This window comes from Oncorhynchus keta, chromosome 34 (assembly GCF_023373465.1).
Source record: "Oncorhynchus keta strain PuntledgeMale-10-30-2019 chromosome 34, Oket_V2, whole genome shotgun sequence".
Lineage (NCBI taxonomy): Eukaryota > Metazoa > Chordata > Actinopteri > Salmoniformes > Salmonidae > Oncorhynchus > Oncorhynchus keta.
Window position 1 is genome coordinate 12,788,210 of NC_068454.1, and position 19,347 is coordinate 12,807,556.

Below are 19,347 nucleotides of genomic sequence, written 5' to 3' on the forward strand. Positions count from 1 at the left end.
TATGGGGATATTTTATATATGAATGCTTCCGCTCAGTTTTTGAGATCAATTGACACTCTTTCCCATGGCACTTTGAGATTTATTTTAAACTGCAAAACCCTTATGCACCACTGCACTTTATATACCAGGGTTGGCTGGCCTTCTCTAGTCACTCGTAGGGTCAGTCACTGGTATACTTTTATTTACAAAGCCATTTTGGGTTTACTACCTTTTTATTTGGCCATTTTTATTGTTCAGAAATGTGGTGGGTACTCTCTTCGTTCGCTGGACTTTATCCTGCTAACTGTTCCAAATGTCCGAACTGAATTTGGTAAAAGGGCTTTTATGTACTCTGCGCCATCGTCTTGGAACGCCTGACAAAATACTTTAAAACTGGAAGAACTTGTCCCGATTGGTATTTTTAAATCACTGATGAATGATCTTCAGACTGGTTCCCTGACCTGTCAATGTTTTTAATTAGCTGTTTTTGATTTTGTTATACTCTTATGAATTCTATGGTTTTTACTAGATTATTTGTAGTTTTTCATGTTGTTTGTCTGTCATTTTTGTAATGACTTGGTGCTGCCTATCTTGGCCAGGACGCTCTTGAAAAAGAGATTTTAAATCTCAATGAGCCCTTCCTGGTTAAATAAAGGTTAAATAAAAAGGTCAAGTTGAAGTCAGAAGTTTACATACATACAAGTTTACATACACCTTAGCCAAATACATTTAAACTCAGTTTTTCACAATTCCTGACTGTCGGTCAGAGCCGCCGGTCAGCCAGGAGCTGCCAGAGCCGCCCGCCAGCCAGGAGCTGCCAGAGCCGCCCGCCAGCCAGGAGCTGCCAGAGCCCCCCGTCAGCCAGGAGCTGCCAGAGCCGCCCGTCAGCCAGGAGCTGCCATAGCTGTCCGTCAGCCAGGAGATGCCGGAATCGCCCTTCACTCCAGAGCTGCCGGAGTCTCCCGTTCGTCCGGTGCTGCCGGAATCTCCCGTCCATTTGGGACTCATTGCTAGGGTCCCCAGTCCGAGGTCGGCGGCGAGGGTTGCTGCTCGAAAGAGGCCACGGAGGCGGTTGAGGAGGCGGACAAAAAATATGGTGGAGTGGGGTCCACGTCCCGCACCAGAGCCGCCACCGCGGACAGACACCCACCCAGACCCTCCCCTATAGGTTCAGGGGGGGTACTGTCATGTTCTGACCTTAGTTCTTTTGTTATGTCTTTGTTTTAGTATGGTCAGGGCGTGAATTGGGTGGGTTGTCTATGTTAGTTTTTCTATGATTTGCTATTTCTGTTTGGCCTGGTATGGTTCTCAATCAGAGGCAGCTGTCAATCGTTGTCCCTGATTGAGAACCATATTTAGGTAGCCTGTTTTCGATTGTGTTTCGTGGGTGATTATTTTCTATCTTTGTGTATGTTACCAGGCAGGACTGTTTCGTTTCGTGTAATTCTCGTTTATTGTTTTGTTGTTTTGTTCGAGTATTCGTTTTCATTAAAAGGCATAATGAATACTTACCACGCTGCACCTTGGTCCTCCTCTCTTTCTCCCACAGACGAACGTTACACTGACATTTAATCCATTTAAACCTGTTAAGCCTATGGGTTCCCCTACAGGAACTACACCCCCCCCGTTCAGCTGAAACGGTGGCGCAGGGAATGCAAAAATATTCTTAGAAATATTTAACCTCCACACATTAACAAGTCCAACACCTCAAATGAAAGATAAACACCTTGTTTATCCAACCCAGCGTGTCAGATTTTTTTAAATGTTTTACGGCGAAAACACAGCATATATTTATGTTAGACACAGCCACCAAAACAAAGAGAAAACGTAGCCATTTTGTACCACAAAAGATAAAATCACAAAAGCAGGATTTTTAAAAAAATCATTCACTAACCTCTTGAAAATCTTCATCAGATGACAGTCATATGACATGTTACACAGTACATTTATGTTTTGTTCGATAATATGCATTTTATATCCATAAATCTTGGTTTACATTGACGCCATGTTCAGAAAATTCTCCAAAATGTCCGGAGGAATTATAGAAAGCTACGCCAGATAAAAGAAATACTCATCATAAACTTTGACTAAAGATACATGTTCTACATATAATTAAAAAGATACACTGGTTCTTAATGCAACCGCTGTGTCACATTTTTTTTTACGTTACGGAAAAAGCCTAATATTGCAAAAATCTGAGACGGCGCTCAGACGTAACAATATTTCTCCACTATGTTGGAGTCAACAGAAATACAAAATTACAACATAAATATTCCCTTACCTTTGATGATCTTCGATCAGAATGTAGTGCAAGGAGTCCTAGTTCAACAATAAATAGTTTTGTTTCATAATGTTCAATTCTAGTTATTTTTTATTTATAGTGTCCATGTAGCAGCATCTGCTACCACTTTCAGCTCAAATCCACAAAAAAATGACTTCTGGTCCAAGATAATTTTGCATCAAAACTTCCAAATGACATATTACAGGTCGATGAAACTGGTCAAACTAAGTGCAGAATCAATCTTCAAGATGTTATAATCATACAAATCGGATAGCATTCCAACCGGCCAATCCTAGTTCATCTGGGGCTGATTGGAACAGACGAAGCACTCCAACGCATACGCGCCTTCAAGCACATGAATCTTTTGCGACACTCTAGCACTTTCCTTCCCATTAGGTCAAAGTTCACAGCAAATGCTCCATTACACTTTCTACTGAATGAGGACATCTAGTGGAAGACATAGGAAGTGTTTCCAGATCCATAACTTGTTGGAAAGGGAGGGGGCGATGACGTCAAAGTTCCCCCAACTTTCAGGATTTCAAAACTAGAGGCAAGATTGCCTGCCCTCACAGACATAATTCAAACGGGTTTAGAAACTTCAGAGTGTTTGCTATCCAATATTAATTATAATATGCATATATTAGCAATTTAGGACAGATTTTGATGCAGTTCACTATGGGCACCCAATTCATCCAAAGGGGAAATACTGCCCCCTATCCTTAACAAGTTTTAAAATTTTAACACATTGGAAAAAAATCAACCAAAAAAAAGAGCAAGGTGGAACGCTACCTTGTTCTAAACAGAACAGGTTGGAACGCTACCTTGTTCTAAACAGAACAGGTTGGAACGCTACCTTGTTCTAAACAGAGCAAGTTGGAACGCTACCTTGTTCTAAACAGAGCAAGTTGGAACGCTACCCTGTTCTAAACAGAGCAAGTTGGAACGCTACCTTGTTCTAAACAGAGCAAGTTGGAACGCTACCTTGTTCTAAACAGAGCAAGTTGGAACGCTACCTTGTTCTAAACAGAACAGGTTGGAACGCTACCTTGTTCTAAACAGAGCAAGTTGGAACGCTACCTTGTTCTAAACAGAGCAAGTTGGAACGCTACCCTGTTCTAAACAGAGCAAGTTGGAACGCTACCTTGTTCTAAACAGAGCAAGTTGGAACGCTACCTTGTTCTAAACAGAGCAAGTTGGAACGCTACCTTGTTCTAAACAGAACAGGTTGGAACGCTACCTTGTTCTAAACAGAGCAAGTTGGAACGCTACCTTGTTCTAAACAGAGCAAGTTGGAACGCTACCTTGTTCTAAACAGAGCAAGTTGGAACGCTACCTTGTTCTAAACAGAGCAAGTTGGAACGCTACCTTGTTCTAAACAGAGCAAGCTGGAACGCTACCTTGTTCTAAACAGAGCAAGCTGGAACGCTACCTTGTTCTAAACAGAGAGTACACAGTGCAGAATACCTGACCATTGTGACTGACCCAAAATGAAGAAAAGCCTGGACTATGAACAGACTCTGTGAGCATAGCCGTGTTATTGAGAGAAGTAACAGTATTTACAGTCATTTTATTAATGGATGCATGCTTCTTAGTAACCGGAATAAGCAATTTCATAAATGTGTCAAGTTCAGTGTCTTGTTCTCCTCATGACACACCACAGACCAGCAAATATTCTTTACATCATCAACATATGAATCGGTAAAAAAACGTATTGTATGACCTCTTATACACTATACAGTCGTGGCCAAAAGTTTTGAGAATGACAATATTAATTTCCACAAAGTTTGCTGCTTCAGTGTCTTTAGTTATTTTTGTCAGATGTTACTATGGAATACTGAAGTATAATTACAATAATTTCATAAGTGTAAAAAGTATTTTATTGACAATTACATGAAGTTGATGCAAAGAGTCAATATTTGCAGTGTTGACCCTTCTTTTTCAAGACCTCTGCAATCCGCCCTGGCATGCTGTCAATGAACTTCTGGGCCACATCCTGACTGATGGCAGCCCATTCTTGCATAATCAATGCTTGGAATTTGTGGGGTTTTGTTTGTCCACCCGCCTCTTGAGGATTGACCAGAAGTTCTCAATGGGATTAAGGTCTGGAGAGTTTCCTGGCCATGGACCCAAAATATTGATGTTTTGTTCTCCGAGTCACTTAGTTATCACTTTTGCCTTATGGAGAGGTGTTCCATCATGCTGGAAAAGACATTGTTCGTCACCAAACTGTTCCTGGATGGTTGGGAGAAGTTGCTCCCAGAGGATGTGTTGGTACCATTCTTTATTCATGGCTGTGTTCTTAGGCAAAATTGTGAGTCAAATCAAATCAAATGTATTTATATAGCCCTTCGTACACCAGCTGATATCTCAACGTGCTGTACAGAAACCCAGCCTAAAACCCCAAACAGCAAGCAATGCAGGTGTAGAAGCACGGTGGCTAGGAAAAACTCCCTAGAAAGGCCAAAACCTAGGAAGAAACCTAGAGAGGAACCAGGCTATGTGGGGTGGCCAGTCCTCTTCTGGCTGTGCCGGGTGGAGATTATAACAGAACATGGCCAAGATGTTCAAATGTTCATAAATGACCAGCATGGTCGAATAATAATAATGCAGAACAGTTGAAACTGGAGCAGCAGCACGGCCAGGTGGACTGGGGAAAGCAAGGAGTCATCATGTCAGGTAGTCCTGGGGCATGGTCCTAGGGCTCAGGTCCTCCGAGAGAGAGAAAGAAAGAGAGAAAGAGAGAATTAGAGAAAGCACACTTCAATTCACACAGGACACCGAATAGGACAGGAGAAGTACTCCAGATATAACAAACTGACCCTAGCCCCCTGACACATAAACTACTGCAGCATAAATACTGCAGGTAATACTGCAGGAGTCCACTCCCTTGGCTGAGAAGCAACCCCACACATGAATGGTCTCAGGATGCTTTACTGTTGGCATGACACAGGACTGATGGTAGCGCTCACCTTGTCTTCTCCGGACAAGCTTTTTCCGGATGCCCAAGACAATTGGAAAGGGGATACATCAGAGAAAATGACTTTACCCCAGTCCTCAGCAGTCCAATCCCTGTACCTTTTGCAGAATATCAGTCTGTCCCTGATGTTTTTCCTGGAGAGAAGTGGCTTCTTTGCTGCCCTTCTTGACACCAGGCCATCCTCCAAAAGTCTTTGCCTCACTGTGCGTGCAGATGCACTCACACCTGCCTGCTGCCATTCCTGAGCAAGCTCTGTACTGGTAGTGCCCCGATCCCGCAGCTGAATCAACTTTAGGAGACGGTCCTGGCGCTTGCTGGACTTTCTTGGGCGCCCTGAAGACTTCTTCACAACAATTGAACCGCTCTCCTTGAAGTTCTTGATGATCCGATAAATTGTTGATTTAGGTGCAATCTTACTGGCAGCAATAAATATCCTTGCCTGTGAAACCCTTTTTGTGCAAAGCAATGATGACGGCACGTGTTTCCTTATAGGTAAACATGTTTGACAGAGGAAGAACAATGATTCCAAGCACCACCCTCCTTTTGAAGCTTCCAGTCTGTTATTCGAACTGAATCAGCATGACAGCGTGATCTCCAGCCTTGTCCACGTCAACACTCACACCTGTGTTAACGAGAGAATCACTGACATGATGTCAGCTGGTCCTTTTGTGGCAGGGATGAAATAAAGTGGACATGTTTTTTGGGATTCAGTTCATTTGCATGGCAAAGATTACTTGCAATTAATTGCAATTTATCTGATCACTCTTCATTACATTCTGGAGTATATATGCAAATTGCCATCATACAAACTGAGGCAGCAGACTTTTGTGAAAATGTATATTTGTGTCATTCTCAAAACTTTTGGCCACGATCGTATACCCAGCCCTTGGAACTGTTTTCCTAGATCTGGCTACTATATTGTGTGCAATCCCAGCCACAAAATGTGTAACCTGCTGACACAAGAAAAGGTCAACCAATGTAAATATAACCTATATTTATCTGCCTATTTTTCCCCATTATTCGTACATTCTACTATTTGCATAATGTCACTTATGTAACATTTATCCGCTAATAATATAAATGTAAATGTTGTGAAACATTTTTATCTGTGTCATGTTTATTGTTATTGTCTGGTTGTATTTATCTGTGTCATGTTTATTGTTATTGTCTGGTTGTATTTATCTGTGTCATGTTTATTGTTATTGTCTGGTTGTATTTATCTGTGTCATGTTTATTGTTATTGTCTGGTTGTATTTATCTGTGTCATGTTTATTGTTATTGTCTGGTTGTATTTATCTGTGTCATGTTTATTGTTATTGTCTGGTTGTATTTATCTGTGTCATGTTTATTGTTATTGTCTGGTTGTATTTATCTGTGTCATGTTTACTGTTATTGTCTGGTTGTATTTATCTGTGTCATGTTTATTGTTATTGTCTGGTTGTATTTATCTGTGTCATGTTTACTGTTATTGTCTGGTTGTATTTATCTGTGTCATGTTTATTGTTATTGTCTGGTTGTATTTATCTGTGTCATGTTTACTGTTATTGTCTGGTTGTATTTATCTGTGTCATGTTTATTGTTATTGTCTGGTTGTTTTTGTCTTTGTTTTTATTTGATTTGTTGTTTTTAGTTTTAGTTCTTTCACTTGCTTTAACAATGTAAAAACATTTCCCATGCCAATAAAGCCATTGAATTGAATGAACCCTTACGTGTAAAACATGACTCGCTACTATGTTTAACAGCAGAGAAAACCCCTTAAATTATATTTTTTCAACTTGAAATTTGATGACTTGTCCTAGAGTGACCCCAACATTAGAAAAAGTTAAACATCTCCTTTGTTCATATTTCCATGAAAGCTGTACACCACCGGGGTACAAAGTTTGTCTTAGGGTCATTTTTGACCCGGCAGTTATAAAATAATCTACACACCACAAAAACCACAAAGACACACACACACAATGAGAAATGGCGATTGTGTGCTACTGATTGTACTCAGCCAGCAGCTCCTGAAGAGGAAGATCACCATGGTTGGCGCAGTTAGAAAGAACAAGCCTGAGCTTCCCCCTGCACTCCTCGCAACAAGGGGGAGAGAGGCCTTCTCATCAAAGTTTGCCTTCACCCCCACCACCACTCTAGTTTCTTACCTCCCAAAGAGGAACAAGAATGTGGTCCTCCTGAGCACACTGCACAAAACAGCTGAGATCACTGATTGTGAGGACAGGATGCCAGCCATCATCCTGGACTGTGGACAGGTGTGGACAACCTGGACAAGGTGATTGGAACATACAGCTGCAGGAGGATGACTGCCCGCTGGCCCCTGGTCATCTTCCATAACATCATTAATGTGTCCTCATACAACGCCTTCTTGATATGGAACAAGATCAACCAGACCTGGATGCCTGACAAGCGGAACAAGAGGAGGGTGTTCCTGGAGCAGCTGGGAAAGGCACTTGTAACCCCACACATTGAAAGAAGGGAGCCCCCCCCACAGCAGCCTCTGCCTCGCTTGTGAAAGCTATTCAGGGAGCTGAATCTTGTCCTGATCCACCTGAGGCTGCAGCTGGGTCAGGCAAGAGGAGGAGATGACAATTCTGTCCCCCAAAGGAGGACTGTAAAACAAATACTATGTGCTGCACATGATAAGTATATCGGCAAAGTCTATGCACACACACTTGCAAACTATCCCACATGTGCTAATTAGAGTTGATTCAATAAAATGCATTCAAAACTACTTTTTGCACATTTCTGCTACCTTCTTAGGCTATACAAGTGCTATCTCTTGCAAAAGAAAATTTTTACACCTATGCAGTCCCTTTAGCAATCATAATAATAATAAACCTCTACTTTAGTAAAGAAAACAATTATGACAGGTGTTTTGTAATAAAAACGAGAGTTGCCCACTGATGAAAAGCAGTCTTTCTGCATTGTGAAGAGGGAAAACCCAGATATTCACAAAGTTTGTGATGAATGACAGGTTGTTTCTTCAGGCAAACAGATTTGGGGTTTAAAACTCAATTAAGTTGCTTTATTTTAGGGGTTTAGTGAAGGCGGGTCATTTTTGACCCTTCGGACAAGGGGAGTATCCCGAATGTTAAGACTACAAGGGTTAAGAGAGAGACCAAACAGTTATGTCAGACCCATGAACAATAGTGTAGCGGACCTTAAATGCACTTAAATGCCATTTACACACCTTTTTTATTTTGCGCTACTGTTTACCCACCTTTTGTGTTGATTTTATAGGGACCATTAGGTTTTTCACCACAGACTGAGATCAGCATTTACCTTGACATCACTGCCCATGAGACAGGCTGCAAGTAATTGAACAGAGACAGAAAGAGGGAGCGATATTGAATAAGTCAATGGAAAACACAGTTGCATTGAGAAAGCGCTTTGCTGCTTTAGTTCCTATGCAATCTTATTGTCCTCTCCTTCTCTCTCCTCCGATAAATATTTTTCCATCCCCGTCTCTGTTCTTGTCATTAGACATGCACGCACACACACACACGCACGCACACACACGCGCACGCACGCTGGCCTTCGCGCCAGGTAGGCAAAGTAGTCCAATTTCAAACCATTTCATGTGTCTGAAGGTACAAATTCTGCCTCCCTGCAAGCATGGAGAGCAAATCAAGTCCACTATTTGGCCTACTGCTGGCCAAGCGGATGGCTCAGATTACCGTGCCTGCAGTAAAGTATCAGGCATAAAAGAAAGCTACAGTTGAGATTTCTAAACTTTTAAAACCATGACTAGAGAGAGACTGTCTGTTTAAAACCATGACTAGAGAGAGACTGTCAGTTTAAAACCATGACTAGAGAGAGACTGTCAGTTTAAAACCATGACTAGAGAGAGACTGTCAGTTTAAAACCATGATTAGAGAGAGACTGTCAGTTTAAAACCATGACTAGAGAGAGACTGTCAGTTTAAAACCATGACTAGAGAGAGACTGTCAGTTTAAAACCATGACTAGAGAGAGACTGTCAGTTTAAAACCATGACTAGAGAGAGACTGTCAGTTTAAAACCATGACTAGAGAGAGACTGTCAGCTTCAATCCATGACTAGAGAGAGACTGTCAGTTTAAAACCATGACTAGAGAGAGACTGTCAGTTTAAAACCATGATTAGAGAGAGACTGTCAGTTTAAAACCATGACTAGAGAGAGACTGTCAGTTTAAAACCATGACTAGAGAGAGACTGTCAGTTTAAAACCATGATTAGAGAGAGACTGTCAGTTTAAATCCATGACTAGAGAGAGACTGTCAGTTTAAAACCATGACTAGAGAGAGACTGTCAGTTTAAAACCATGACTAGAGAGAGACTGTCAGTTTAAAACCATGACTAGAGAGAGACTGTCAGTTTAAAACCATGACTAGAGAGAGACTGTCAGTTTAAAACCATGATTAGAGAGAGACTGTCAGTTTAAATCCATGACTAGAGAGAGACTGTCAGTTTAAAACCATGACTAGAGAGAGACTGTCAGTTTAAAACCATGACTAGAGAGAGACTGTCAGTTTAAAACCATGACTAGAGAGAGACTGTCAGTTTAAAACCATGACTAGAGAGAGACTGTCAGTTTAAAACCATGACTAGAGAGAGACTGTCAGTTTAAAACCATGACTAGAGAGAGACTGTCAGTTTAAAACCATGACTAGAGAGAGACTGTCAGTTTAAAACCATGACTAGAGAGAGACTGTCAGTTTAAAACCATGACTAGAGAGAGACTGTCAGTTTAAAACCATGACTAGAGAGAGACTGTCAGTTTAAAACCATGACTAGAGAGAGACTGTCAGTTTAAAACCATGACTAGAGAGAGACTGTCAGTTTAAAACCATGACTAGAGAGAGACTGTCAGTTTAAAACCATGATTAGAGAGAGACTGTCAGTTTAAAACCATGACTAGAGAGAGACTGTCAGTTTAAAACCATGACTAGAGAGAGACTGTCAGTTTAAAACCATGACTAGAGAGAGACTGTCAGTTTAAAACCATGATTAGAGAGAGACTGTCAGTTTAAAACCATGACTAGAGAGAGACTGTCAGTTTAAAACCATGACTAGAGAGAGACTGTCAGTTTAAAACCATGACTAGAGAGAGACTGTCAGTTTAAAACCATGACTAGAGAGAGACTGTCAGTTTAAAACCATGACTAGAGAGAGACTGTCAGTTTAAAACCATGACTAGAGAGAGACTGTCAGTTTAAAACCATGATTAGAGAGAGACTGTCAGTTTAAAACCATAACTAGAGAGAGACTGTCAGTTTAAAACCATGATTAGAGAGAGACTGTCAGTTTAAAACCATGACTAGAGAGAGACTGTCAGTTTAAAACCATGACTAGAGAGAGACTGTCAGTTTAAAACCATGACTAGAGAGAGACTGTCAGTTTAAAACCATGACTAGAGAGAGACTGTCAGTTTAAAACCATGACTAGAGAGAGACTGTCAGTTTAAAACCATGACTAGAGAGAGACTGTCCGTTTAAAACCATGACTAGAGAGAGACTGTCAGTTTAAAACCATGACTAGAGAGAGACTGTCAGTTTAAAATCATAACTAGAGAGAGACTGTCAGTTTAAAACCATGATTAGAGAGAGACTGTCAGTTTAAAACCATGACTAGAGAGAGACTGTCAGTTTAAAACCATAACTAGAGAGAGACTGTCAGTTTAAAACCATGACTAGAAAGAGACTGTCTGTTTAAAACCATGACTAGAGAGAGACTGTCAGTTTAAAACCATGACTAGAGAGAGACTGTCTGTTTAAATCCATGACTAGAGAGAGACTGTCAGTTTAGAGCAAAGAGTGACTATTTTTGTTTAAGTTCTTAACCAGCACTGTCATGTTCAATACTTTTATAAGCCATAAATAAGGCGTTCTTTGTACTTCCACTCGCACTACAACCAGCACTGCAGCTGTAATGAATGAGTAGGAACGTGTATCGATAGGGCTTGTATTGTTATTATTATTAGCAGCTTGGGTCCTATTTATTTCCCTTTCTGTTCATAAAAGTAACAACATGAACTGCATGAGGCAGAAATGTGCGACTGGAGTTTCACCAGCTGGAAGACGGTGTCTCTTTTTGGTCAGTCAGTGGAGGAAAGGTAGAGTAGAGGGACATTGAGAGGCGGACCCTCCGTCTACTGCTCTCTCTCTCCTCTGAGACTGACCATCAGCCAAGTAAAATAAAAACATATTATTTAAATGTATTCTCCACTCAGCTCACAAGTAATACAACAACTGATCTATTACCGGTGTGATCATATAACCCACCTCAAATTTTGAAATGTAATTGGTCCAAACAACAACGCATTGAGTTTTCATGCAAAGCCAATATGCGGTGATAATAGTATTGGGCCTATAGTTTATTGCACAAACTTCATTGCCAGTACTGTTTTTAATAGCTTAAATGTTGCATAGGATGATTGCATTTTTTAAGTCATGTTAAATCTGAACGGTAGAACCCTGCTTGCATTTTGACTCAGAAAGTGATCCTGACTCAGAAAAGGTTGGTGACCACTGATGTACATGATCAAAAAACACATTGTGATCAGATTTTCCTGCCCACCTCCGGACGTAGTCAGCCACGCATTGCGTCTGGATATCTCACAAGTGTAAACGGATCTGGACAGCGAAACCATTTAATTCATAATTATCCCGCATTCTAATATAATTAAGAGGTGGTAACATTGATTTATGACATCAATATATGGCATTAAATAAATAAATACATTTTATTTTGAAAGAATATTTGTCAAATAATTTACATACAGGGAGGCACCATGAAATCTGGTCACAAAGTGGACGTGAGTGCGTTCGTCAACGTGGGTGTGTTTTGGAGAAGCAAACAGCAGCTCCTTGTCTTGCCCAAGCTAGACAGGGACACAGAAAACTGGCACAGGGCTAAAGCAGAGAAGTGCTAGAGTGTGAAGGAGGGAGAAGGTGGGGAAGGAGACAGAGAGACGAGAGACAAAGCAAGCGGGACAGATAGGCAGAGAGAAAATACAGGGACTCAAAGAAAGCGAGAAAAAGAGACTGTAAGCAAGAGAGGGAATAGACAGAGGGTAGAGAGGGAGGAAGAAATGTCAGAGAGGAGAAATGGATGACCCATGAGACTTCAGACTCATGTTACAGTCTTTGTCGTTTATTCTTCAGTAGCAGCTTAAGCGCCCCCGCCTCTCTTTACAACACTGAGCCAGACATAAACCCATCATACACTCTGCCTGACTGAAGCCTACAGTAGCTGCATTCCTTCACCAGGCACTCCTTGTTCCCCCACACACACAAACTCACAGCAATTTGTCCACAAAAGAAGGATGTGCAATCAGAGGTTTAAGACCATTCCCTCTGCTGTTCTGTTTCTTTCTGCTGGCTTACCGAGCTCCTTCGTAGCAGCCCCCTTACCATGCAGATCAACCTGGTCTCATGGAATAGATGTAACATAGTAAATGTAAATCTGGCACACTCAAATTTGCATGATATGTTACGTTTGGTATGGTTACATAAGCCAGATGTTTACTTAAGGCAAAAACAAAAGTAGGTTGATTGGTTGGGGTGGAACTTCTAACAACCAAAAAGGTTTAACCCTGACACCTAACCCTTAGCCGAGCTAATGTTGCCACCTAGCTAGTATTCATAACATACCATAAGTTCAGCAAATTTGTAATATCATACGAAATGTGATGGGCATCCACAAATGAATACATACTATACAAAACGTAGGATATAATACTAAATGGAGTGTCTCGGATTTACGTACAGATTATTACGAAATGCTCTGAGACCAGGTTGTGCAGATAGAAGGCTCCAGGAGGTTTTCTACAGCTTCAGTAGAACAGCAAAGCGCGGGGGATTTCTGGACACAGCAGTTTACTCTCCAGGAGAAAGAGCATTCTGCTCCGTAAGTACACTGCACCATGAAATGAGATTCAGTGTTGTGGCAGATGAGCAAAGAGCAGAGAGGATTCTTGCTGTGGTACCGTATCACAAGAGTGTTGAGAAGTAATCTTCTGATAAGGAGCTCTGTTGTATATATGAACGGAGGTCGAATTAGGGCCCATTCCAGTCACTCACTGAGCACCACTTCTTTACTTTCTTCACTTGAACTACTGATGTAATGGAGCCCTGGTCAAAGGCTGGATAAAGGTGGCAGATTTCCAACAAGTTTTATTTCAGTTTTCCGTTCCTCTCAGAAGCTACAGATGTCTCGTAGAACGAGGACAGCCCCCCACCATTGCTCTCTGTCCAACTCAATCAACACTGTGCAGTCTTAATCAAAATTGTTGATCAAAGCCACTCAAGATCAAGTCAGGTTTCTAATGCAAGAATCTGAATGTATGAGAATCAAACTGTTCAAAGATAATAACTTTGTAAACTTTCCTGCTTTGACGAGATGACAAAGAAAAGCGCAATAAGCCATCAATTTGTTTAAAGGAGATTTATAGCATTAACTGTGTGTGCATGCATGCCTGTCTGCTACTAAATATGTTCAGGGTATAGTTTGATCAAGCAATATTCAGACAATAGTTAAAAGGCAGTGATTTGAAAACTTCTCCAATGATTTCATTTGACCCAAACTTCATTCCGGTACCCCCTTAGATTCTTCTGTGTCTTCGTCGGGGCTGTCGTAACCTAGGTAACTGGCAATAGGGAAGTGGGCCCAGTAGGTTCTGGCCAGGTCCTGGATCCGGTCGTAACCAGCCTGGGCAGTCAGCTCCTGCAACCAGCCTGTGAAGTCTGACGACCAAAGGGCCCAGTTGGGCATTTCACGTTTTTCCCTGCCTAGGGACAAAATCAATCAATCAAATGATACATTTTTTTAACCCTTATTTAATTAGGCAAGTCAGTTAAGAACAGATTATTATTTTCAATGACGGCCTATTAACAGTTATAACAGTTATAACTGTCTTGTTCTCAGGGGCAGGACGACAGATTTTTACCTTGTCAGCTTTGGGATTCGATTTTGCAACCTTTCGGTTACTAGTCCAAAGCTCTAACAACTAGGCTACCCTGCTGCCCCAGGGTAGCCTAGTGGTTACCCTGCCGCCCCAGGGTAGCCTAGTGGTTACCCTGCCGCCCCAGGGTAGCCTAGTGGTTACCCTGCCGCCCCAGGGTAGCCTAGTTGTTACCCTGCCGCCCTATAATAAAACATATTCATCCATCCTTCTGGCTCACCTTTGCCTTCCTTTGTAGCAGTTTCTGTCTCTTCTGCTCCTGGATAAGACACAGTGAAGGGAAATGGAAAGAGTCAGACCTAAAGTTTAGTACTTTAGGACAGTATGGGTGACCGATCAGATCCTTTATCAATAACTGGGCAAAATATCAGAACTGGGTTGCCTGTGAAAAACACAGCCTATGAGTGGTATACTCAAAGGTGTTCACCTACCTGTGAAACTGAGGAATCCCAGGAGTATGAAGCAGACCAACATTGAGACACGCAGGCGATGCATGCTGTCAGACAAGGCTATCCAGAGATAGACAGAGGGACACAGAAACACTATTCAGTCGAACTGAATTGGCAGAGAGGCCAAGAGGCACAGAAAAAACACATGCAGGCAGAAACAGTAGCAAGAAAAAATGCTCAGTTTACCTTGAACTATCAAGGACTAATTTCCTTAAACCACCCAGAGAAAATAGAAACTGGAAGAAAGTTAAAGGCAGAAATGAATACAAAGGGAAAATATCTGTCTATTCCAATGTTGTTACCAAGCCAACAAGCTCGAGGGCTAGATTCAGTCTGTAGCGCAGAAGATCCACGTTGTTGCGCAATTTAAGTGGCAAGGTCATTTCCCATCGAGCTGACATACGCAGCGTTTACCGTGAATGAGGGAACATTGCCTTCAGGAATGGCCTTTTCCTCTTTATTCAGATTACAGCCTCTGGCTTTTGGTTATTTGAAAATGAAATCTCCAAAATATCGCTATTTTTAAAACAAGCCATAGAGAATTGGTTGCGATTTCAGTTTAATCGGCCAGAAAAGACAGAATAAATATTACAACAAATATTATGGTTCAACTCAAATATACTAATTGATTTAAAAATATATATTTTTTTGGAGAGGAAAAAACAAACAAATGATATATTCTTTGTAAATTATATGATAAATAAGACTGGTGGAGTTATATCACACATGCAGCTAACAAAAATATATGGAAGTGTCTGCTCTACCCAAAATTACAACCAACTGATTGCAGCATTACCACAAAAATAGAAGAAGGAATTGGAAGGCGGAGAAACTAAGAAACTTGCCTGTCGGGCCTTGCATTAAAGGCCAAAATTGGTTAAAAAAAACTCTGATAAATAAAAAAGTATACCCATTTCATTTAAGGACCAAAACATTGACAGCTGTGACAGGTGGCAAAATAGTTGGGAAGAGATTTACCAATTCCATGGCACATGGTTTATGAACTGATACACAAAATTACACCTGATTCAAAACTTTGTTTTCTATTTAAATTATTATACAAAATTCTTTGAACCAATATGATGTCATATATATGGGGGACACAACCATCTCAGCTCTGCAGATTTTGCTGCGAAGAGACTCATTAGATCATTTGTTTTGGTACTGTCCATATGTAGCTGTTTTTGGTCGCAGGTTCAGGAATGGCTGAAGAATTGCAACATTTACCTGGAGTTAACTCTGCAAATCGCACTGCTGGGTGATCGGAAAAGTCAGATCGATCAATAGTCAATCGATCAATAGTATAATAATACTCTTAGTAAAAATGTTCATCTTTAATTTACAATTTGTAGAAACTATGAGAATAGAAAGGTTCAGAACTTTTGTGAAACATCACAGCACAGTTGAAAAATAGATGGATGGTCTTTGGAGACAGATGGGAGGGGTTAAGGGTAGCAGAAGGATGGGACTGGATGGTCTTTAGAGATAGATGGGAGGGGTTGAGGGTAGCAGAAGGATGGGACTGGATGGTCTTTAGAGATAGATGGGAGGGGTTGAGGGTAGCAGAAGGATGGGACTGGATGGTCTTTAGAGATAGATGGGAGGGGTTGAGGGTAGCAGAAGGATGGGACTGGATGGTCTTTAGAGATAGATGGGAGGGGTTGAGGGTAGCAGAAGGATGGGACTGGATGGTCTTTAGAGATAGATGGGAGGGTTGAGGGTAGCGGGCTGGGATGGTCTTTAGAGATAGATGGGAGTGGTTAAGGGTAGCAGAAGGCTGGGACCGGATGGTCTTTAGAGATAGATGGGAGGGGTTAACGGTAGCAGAAGGCTGGGACCGGATGGTCTTTAGAGAAAGATGGGAGGGGTTGAGGGTAGCAGAAGGCTGGGACCGGATGGTCTTTAGAGATAGATGGGAGGGGTTGAGGGTAGCAGAAGGCTGGGACCGGATGGTCTTTAGAGATAGATGGGAGTGGTTAAGGGTAGCAGAAGGCTGGGACCGGATGGTCTTTAGAGATAGATGGGAGGGGTTAACGGTAGCAGAAGGCTGGGACCGGATGGTCTTTAGAGATAGATGGGAGGGGTTGAGGGTAGCAGAAGGCTGGGACCGGATGGTCTTTAGAGATAGATGGGAGGGGTTGAGGGTAGCAGAAGGCTGGGACCGGATGGTCTTTAGAGATAGATGGGAGGGGTTAAGGGTAGCAGAAGGCTGGGACCGGATGGTCTTTAGAGATAGATGGGAGGGGTTAACGGTAGCAGAAGGCTGGGACCGGATGGTCTTTAGAGATAGATGGGAGGGGTTAAGGGTAGCAGAAGGATGGGACTGGATGGTCTTTAGAGATAGATGGGAGGGGTTGAGGGTAGCAGAAGGCTGGGACCGGATGGTCTTTAGAGATAGATGGGAGGGGTTAACGGTAGCAGAAGGCTGGGACCGGATGGTCTTTAGAGATAGATGGGAGGGGTTAACGGTAGCAGAAGGCTGGGACCGGATGGTCTTTAGAGATAGATGGGAGGGGTTAACGGTAGCAGAAGGCTGGGACCGGATGGTCTTTAGAGATAGATGGGAGGGGTTAACGGTAGCAGAAGGATGGGACTGGATGGTCTTTAGAGATAGATGGGAGGGGTTAAGGGTAGCAGAAGGATGGGACTGGATGGTCTTTAGAGATAGATGGGAGGGGTTAACGGTAGCAGAAGGCTGGGACCGGATGGTCTTTAGAGATAGATGGGAGGGGTTAACGGTAGCAGAAGGATGGGACTGGATGGTCTTTAGAGATAGATGGGAGGGGTTAAGGGTAGCAGAAGGATGGGACTGGATGGTCTTTAGAGATAGATGGGAGGGGTTGAGGGTAGCAGAAGGCTGGGACCGGATGGTCTTTAGAGATAGATGGGAGGGGTTAACGGTAGCAGAAGGATGGGACTGGATGGTCTTTAGAGATAGATGGGAGGGGTTAAGGGTAGCAGAAGGATGGGACTGGATGGTCTTTAGAGATAGATGGGAGGGGTTAAGGGTAGCAGAAGGCTGGGACCGGATGGTCTTTAGAGATAGATGGGAGGGGTTAACGGTAGCAGAAGGCTGGGACCGGATGGTCTTTAGAGATAGATGGGAGGGGTTAACGGTAGCAGAAGGATGGGACTGGATGGTCTTTAGAGATAGATGGGAGGGGTTAAGGGTAGCAGAAGGATGGGACTGGATGGTCTTTAGAGATAGATGGGAGGGGTTGAGGGTAGCAGAAGGATGGGACTGGATGGTCTTTAGAGATAGATGGGAGGGGTTGAGGGTAGCAGAAGGATGGAACTGGATGGTCTTTAGAGATAGATGGGAGGGGTTAAGGGTAGCAGAAGGATGGGACTGGATGGTCTTTAGAGATAGATGGGAGGGGTTAACGGTAGCAGAAGGCTGGGACTGGATGGTCTTTAGAGATAGATGGGAGGGGTTGAGGGTAGCAGAAGAATGGAACTAAAAACACTGTGTCTGTAAAATGTATATAGTATGAATAAGTTGGAAGTAAAAGCCTAATTGTTGTTGTTCATTAGTTTACTCCAATTAGGGGAGGGGGAAATAATAAAGGAAAATATATTTCAAAACAATATATATATTTAAAATAACATATATATTTATTTAAAAAATATATATATATATGGGGGATTGTAAAAGTTGCAGACAATCACATTCATAGAAGCCACAATCTATTTGCAATATTAAAGCTGATCCACCCCTTAAAAAAATATTTTTAAAAATTATACAAACATGCAGTATCCACCAACGCAGGAACATTGCCTTTAAATCTAAATTGCGCTACAGCGTAGATCTTCCACGCTACGGATTGAATCTAAGCCCTAGTCTAGAGTACACTACCTAACCATCCAACGTAGAGAAAAATACATTTATACTAGAAATATTAAATAGCAGGTAGAAAACCTTACCTGATTGAGATGACTGAGCCAAGGAGTTTGCCGTATTTGACCACAGTAAACTACAGCTACCTTCTCCTCTTTGATTGTACAGTAGTCTGCACCCGTTGAACGGTCCCTGTCCTGTGCTCTGGGGTTTCTGTCCATCTTCAGGTGAGGAGGAGACAGAAGAAGGGCAGACATATTTGTTTTTCACACTTCCTCTCTGTATGTCTGACCTCCACCACAACATACTTCCCTGGATCTCTCACACACCTCACACACCCGCACACACAGTGATCTATGATACCAACTCTTCATTACCTGACTCTAGGCATAATACTGACAACACTGCATTTGCAGCGTTAGTTAGGTAGACTACAGCATCAACCATGCATTACTATTAATGCTGACCAAACTGTGGTTTACCGTCAAGGAAATCTATCGCACTGAGCATCAAATACAGTGGACCACCTCAGGGTTAAACATATCTGTTTGGAAAGAACAGGAAGGGAGATGGAGAGAGGGAGACAAATGGGATGAAAATATAGACAGGTGGAAAAGGCAGCTAGGGGGGAAATAGAGACAGACATGAGAGAGAGAGAGAGCTGTGAGAGAGAGAGAGAGAGAGAGAGAGAGAGAGAGAGAGAGAGAGAGAGAGAGAGAGAGAGAGAGAGAGAGAGAGAGAGAAAGAGAGAGAGAGAGAGAGGGAGAGAGAGAGAGCTGTGAGAGAGAGAGAGAGAGAGAGAGAGAGAGAGAGAGAGAGAGAGAGAGAGAGAGAGAGAGAGGGGGGAGAGAGAGAGCTGTGAGAGAGAGAGAGAGAGCTGT

The 19,347-nt window shown here is 42.3% G+C and overlaps 1 protein-coding gene across 1 annotated transcript; it reads right to left on the reverse strand.

The window, feature by feature from the left end:
* Positions 1-13,647: 13,647 nt before the first annotated feature.
* Positions 13,648-19,066, reverse strand: LOC118366462 (otospiralin). Its single transcript, XM_035749093.1, has 5 exons — positions 18,949-19,066; positions 18,553-18,687; positions 14,611-14,688; positions 14,400-14,438; positions 13,648-14,006 (listed from the first exon to the last, which is right to left on the reverse strand). Exons 1-5 carry the CDS (start codon positions 18,974-18,976, stop codon positions 13,804-13,806), a joined length of 483 nt encoding a protein of 160 aa, XP_035604986.1. The 5' UTR covers positions 18,977-19,066; the 3' UTR covers positions 13,648-13,803.
* Positions 19,067-19,347: the final 281 nt, after the last annotated feature.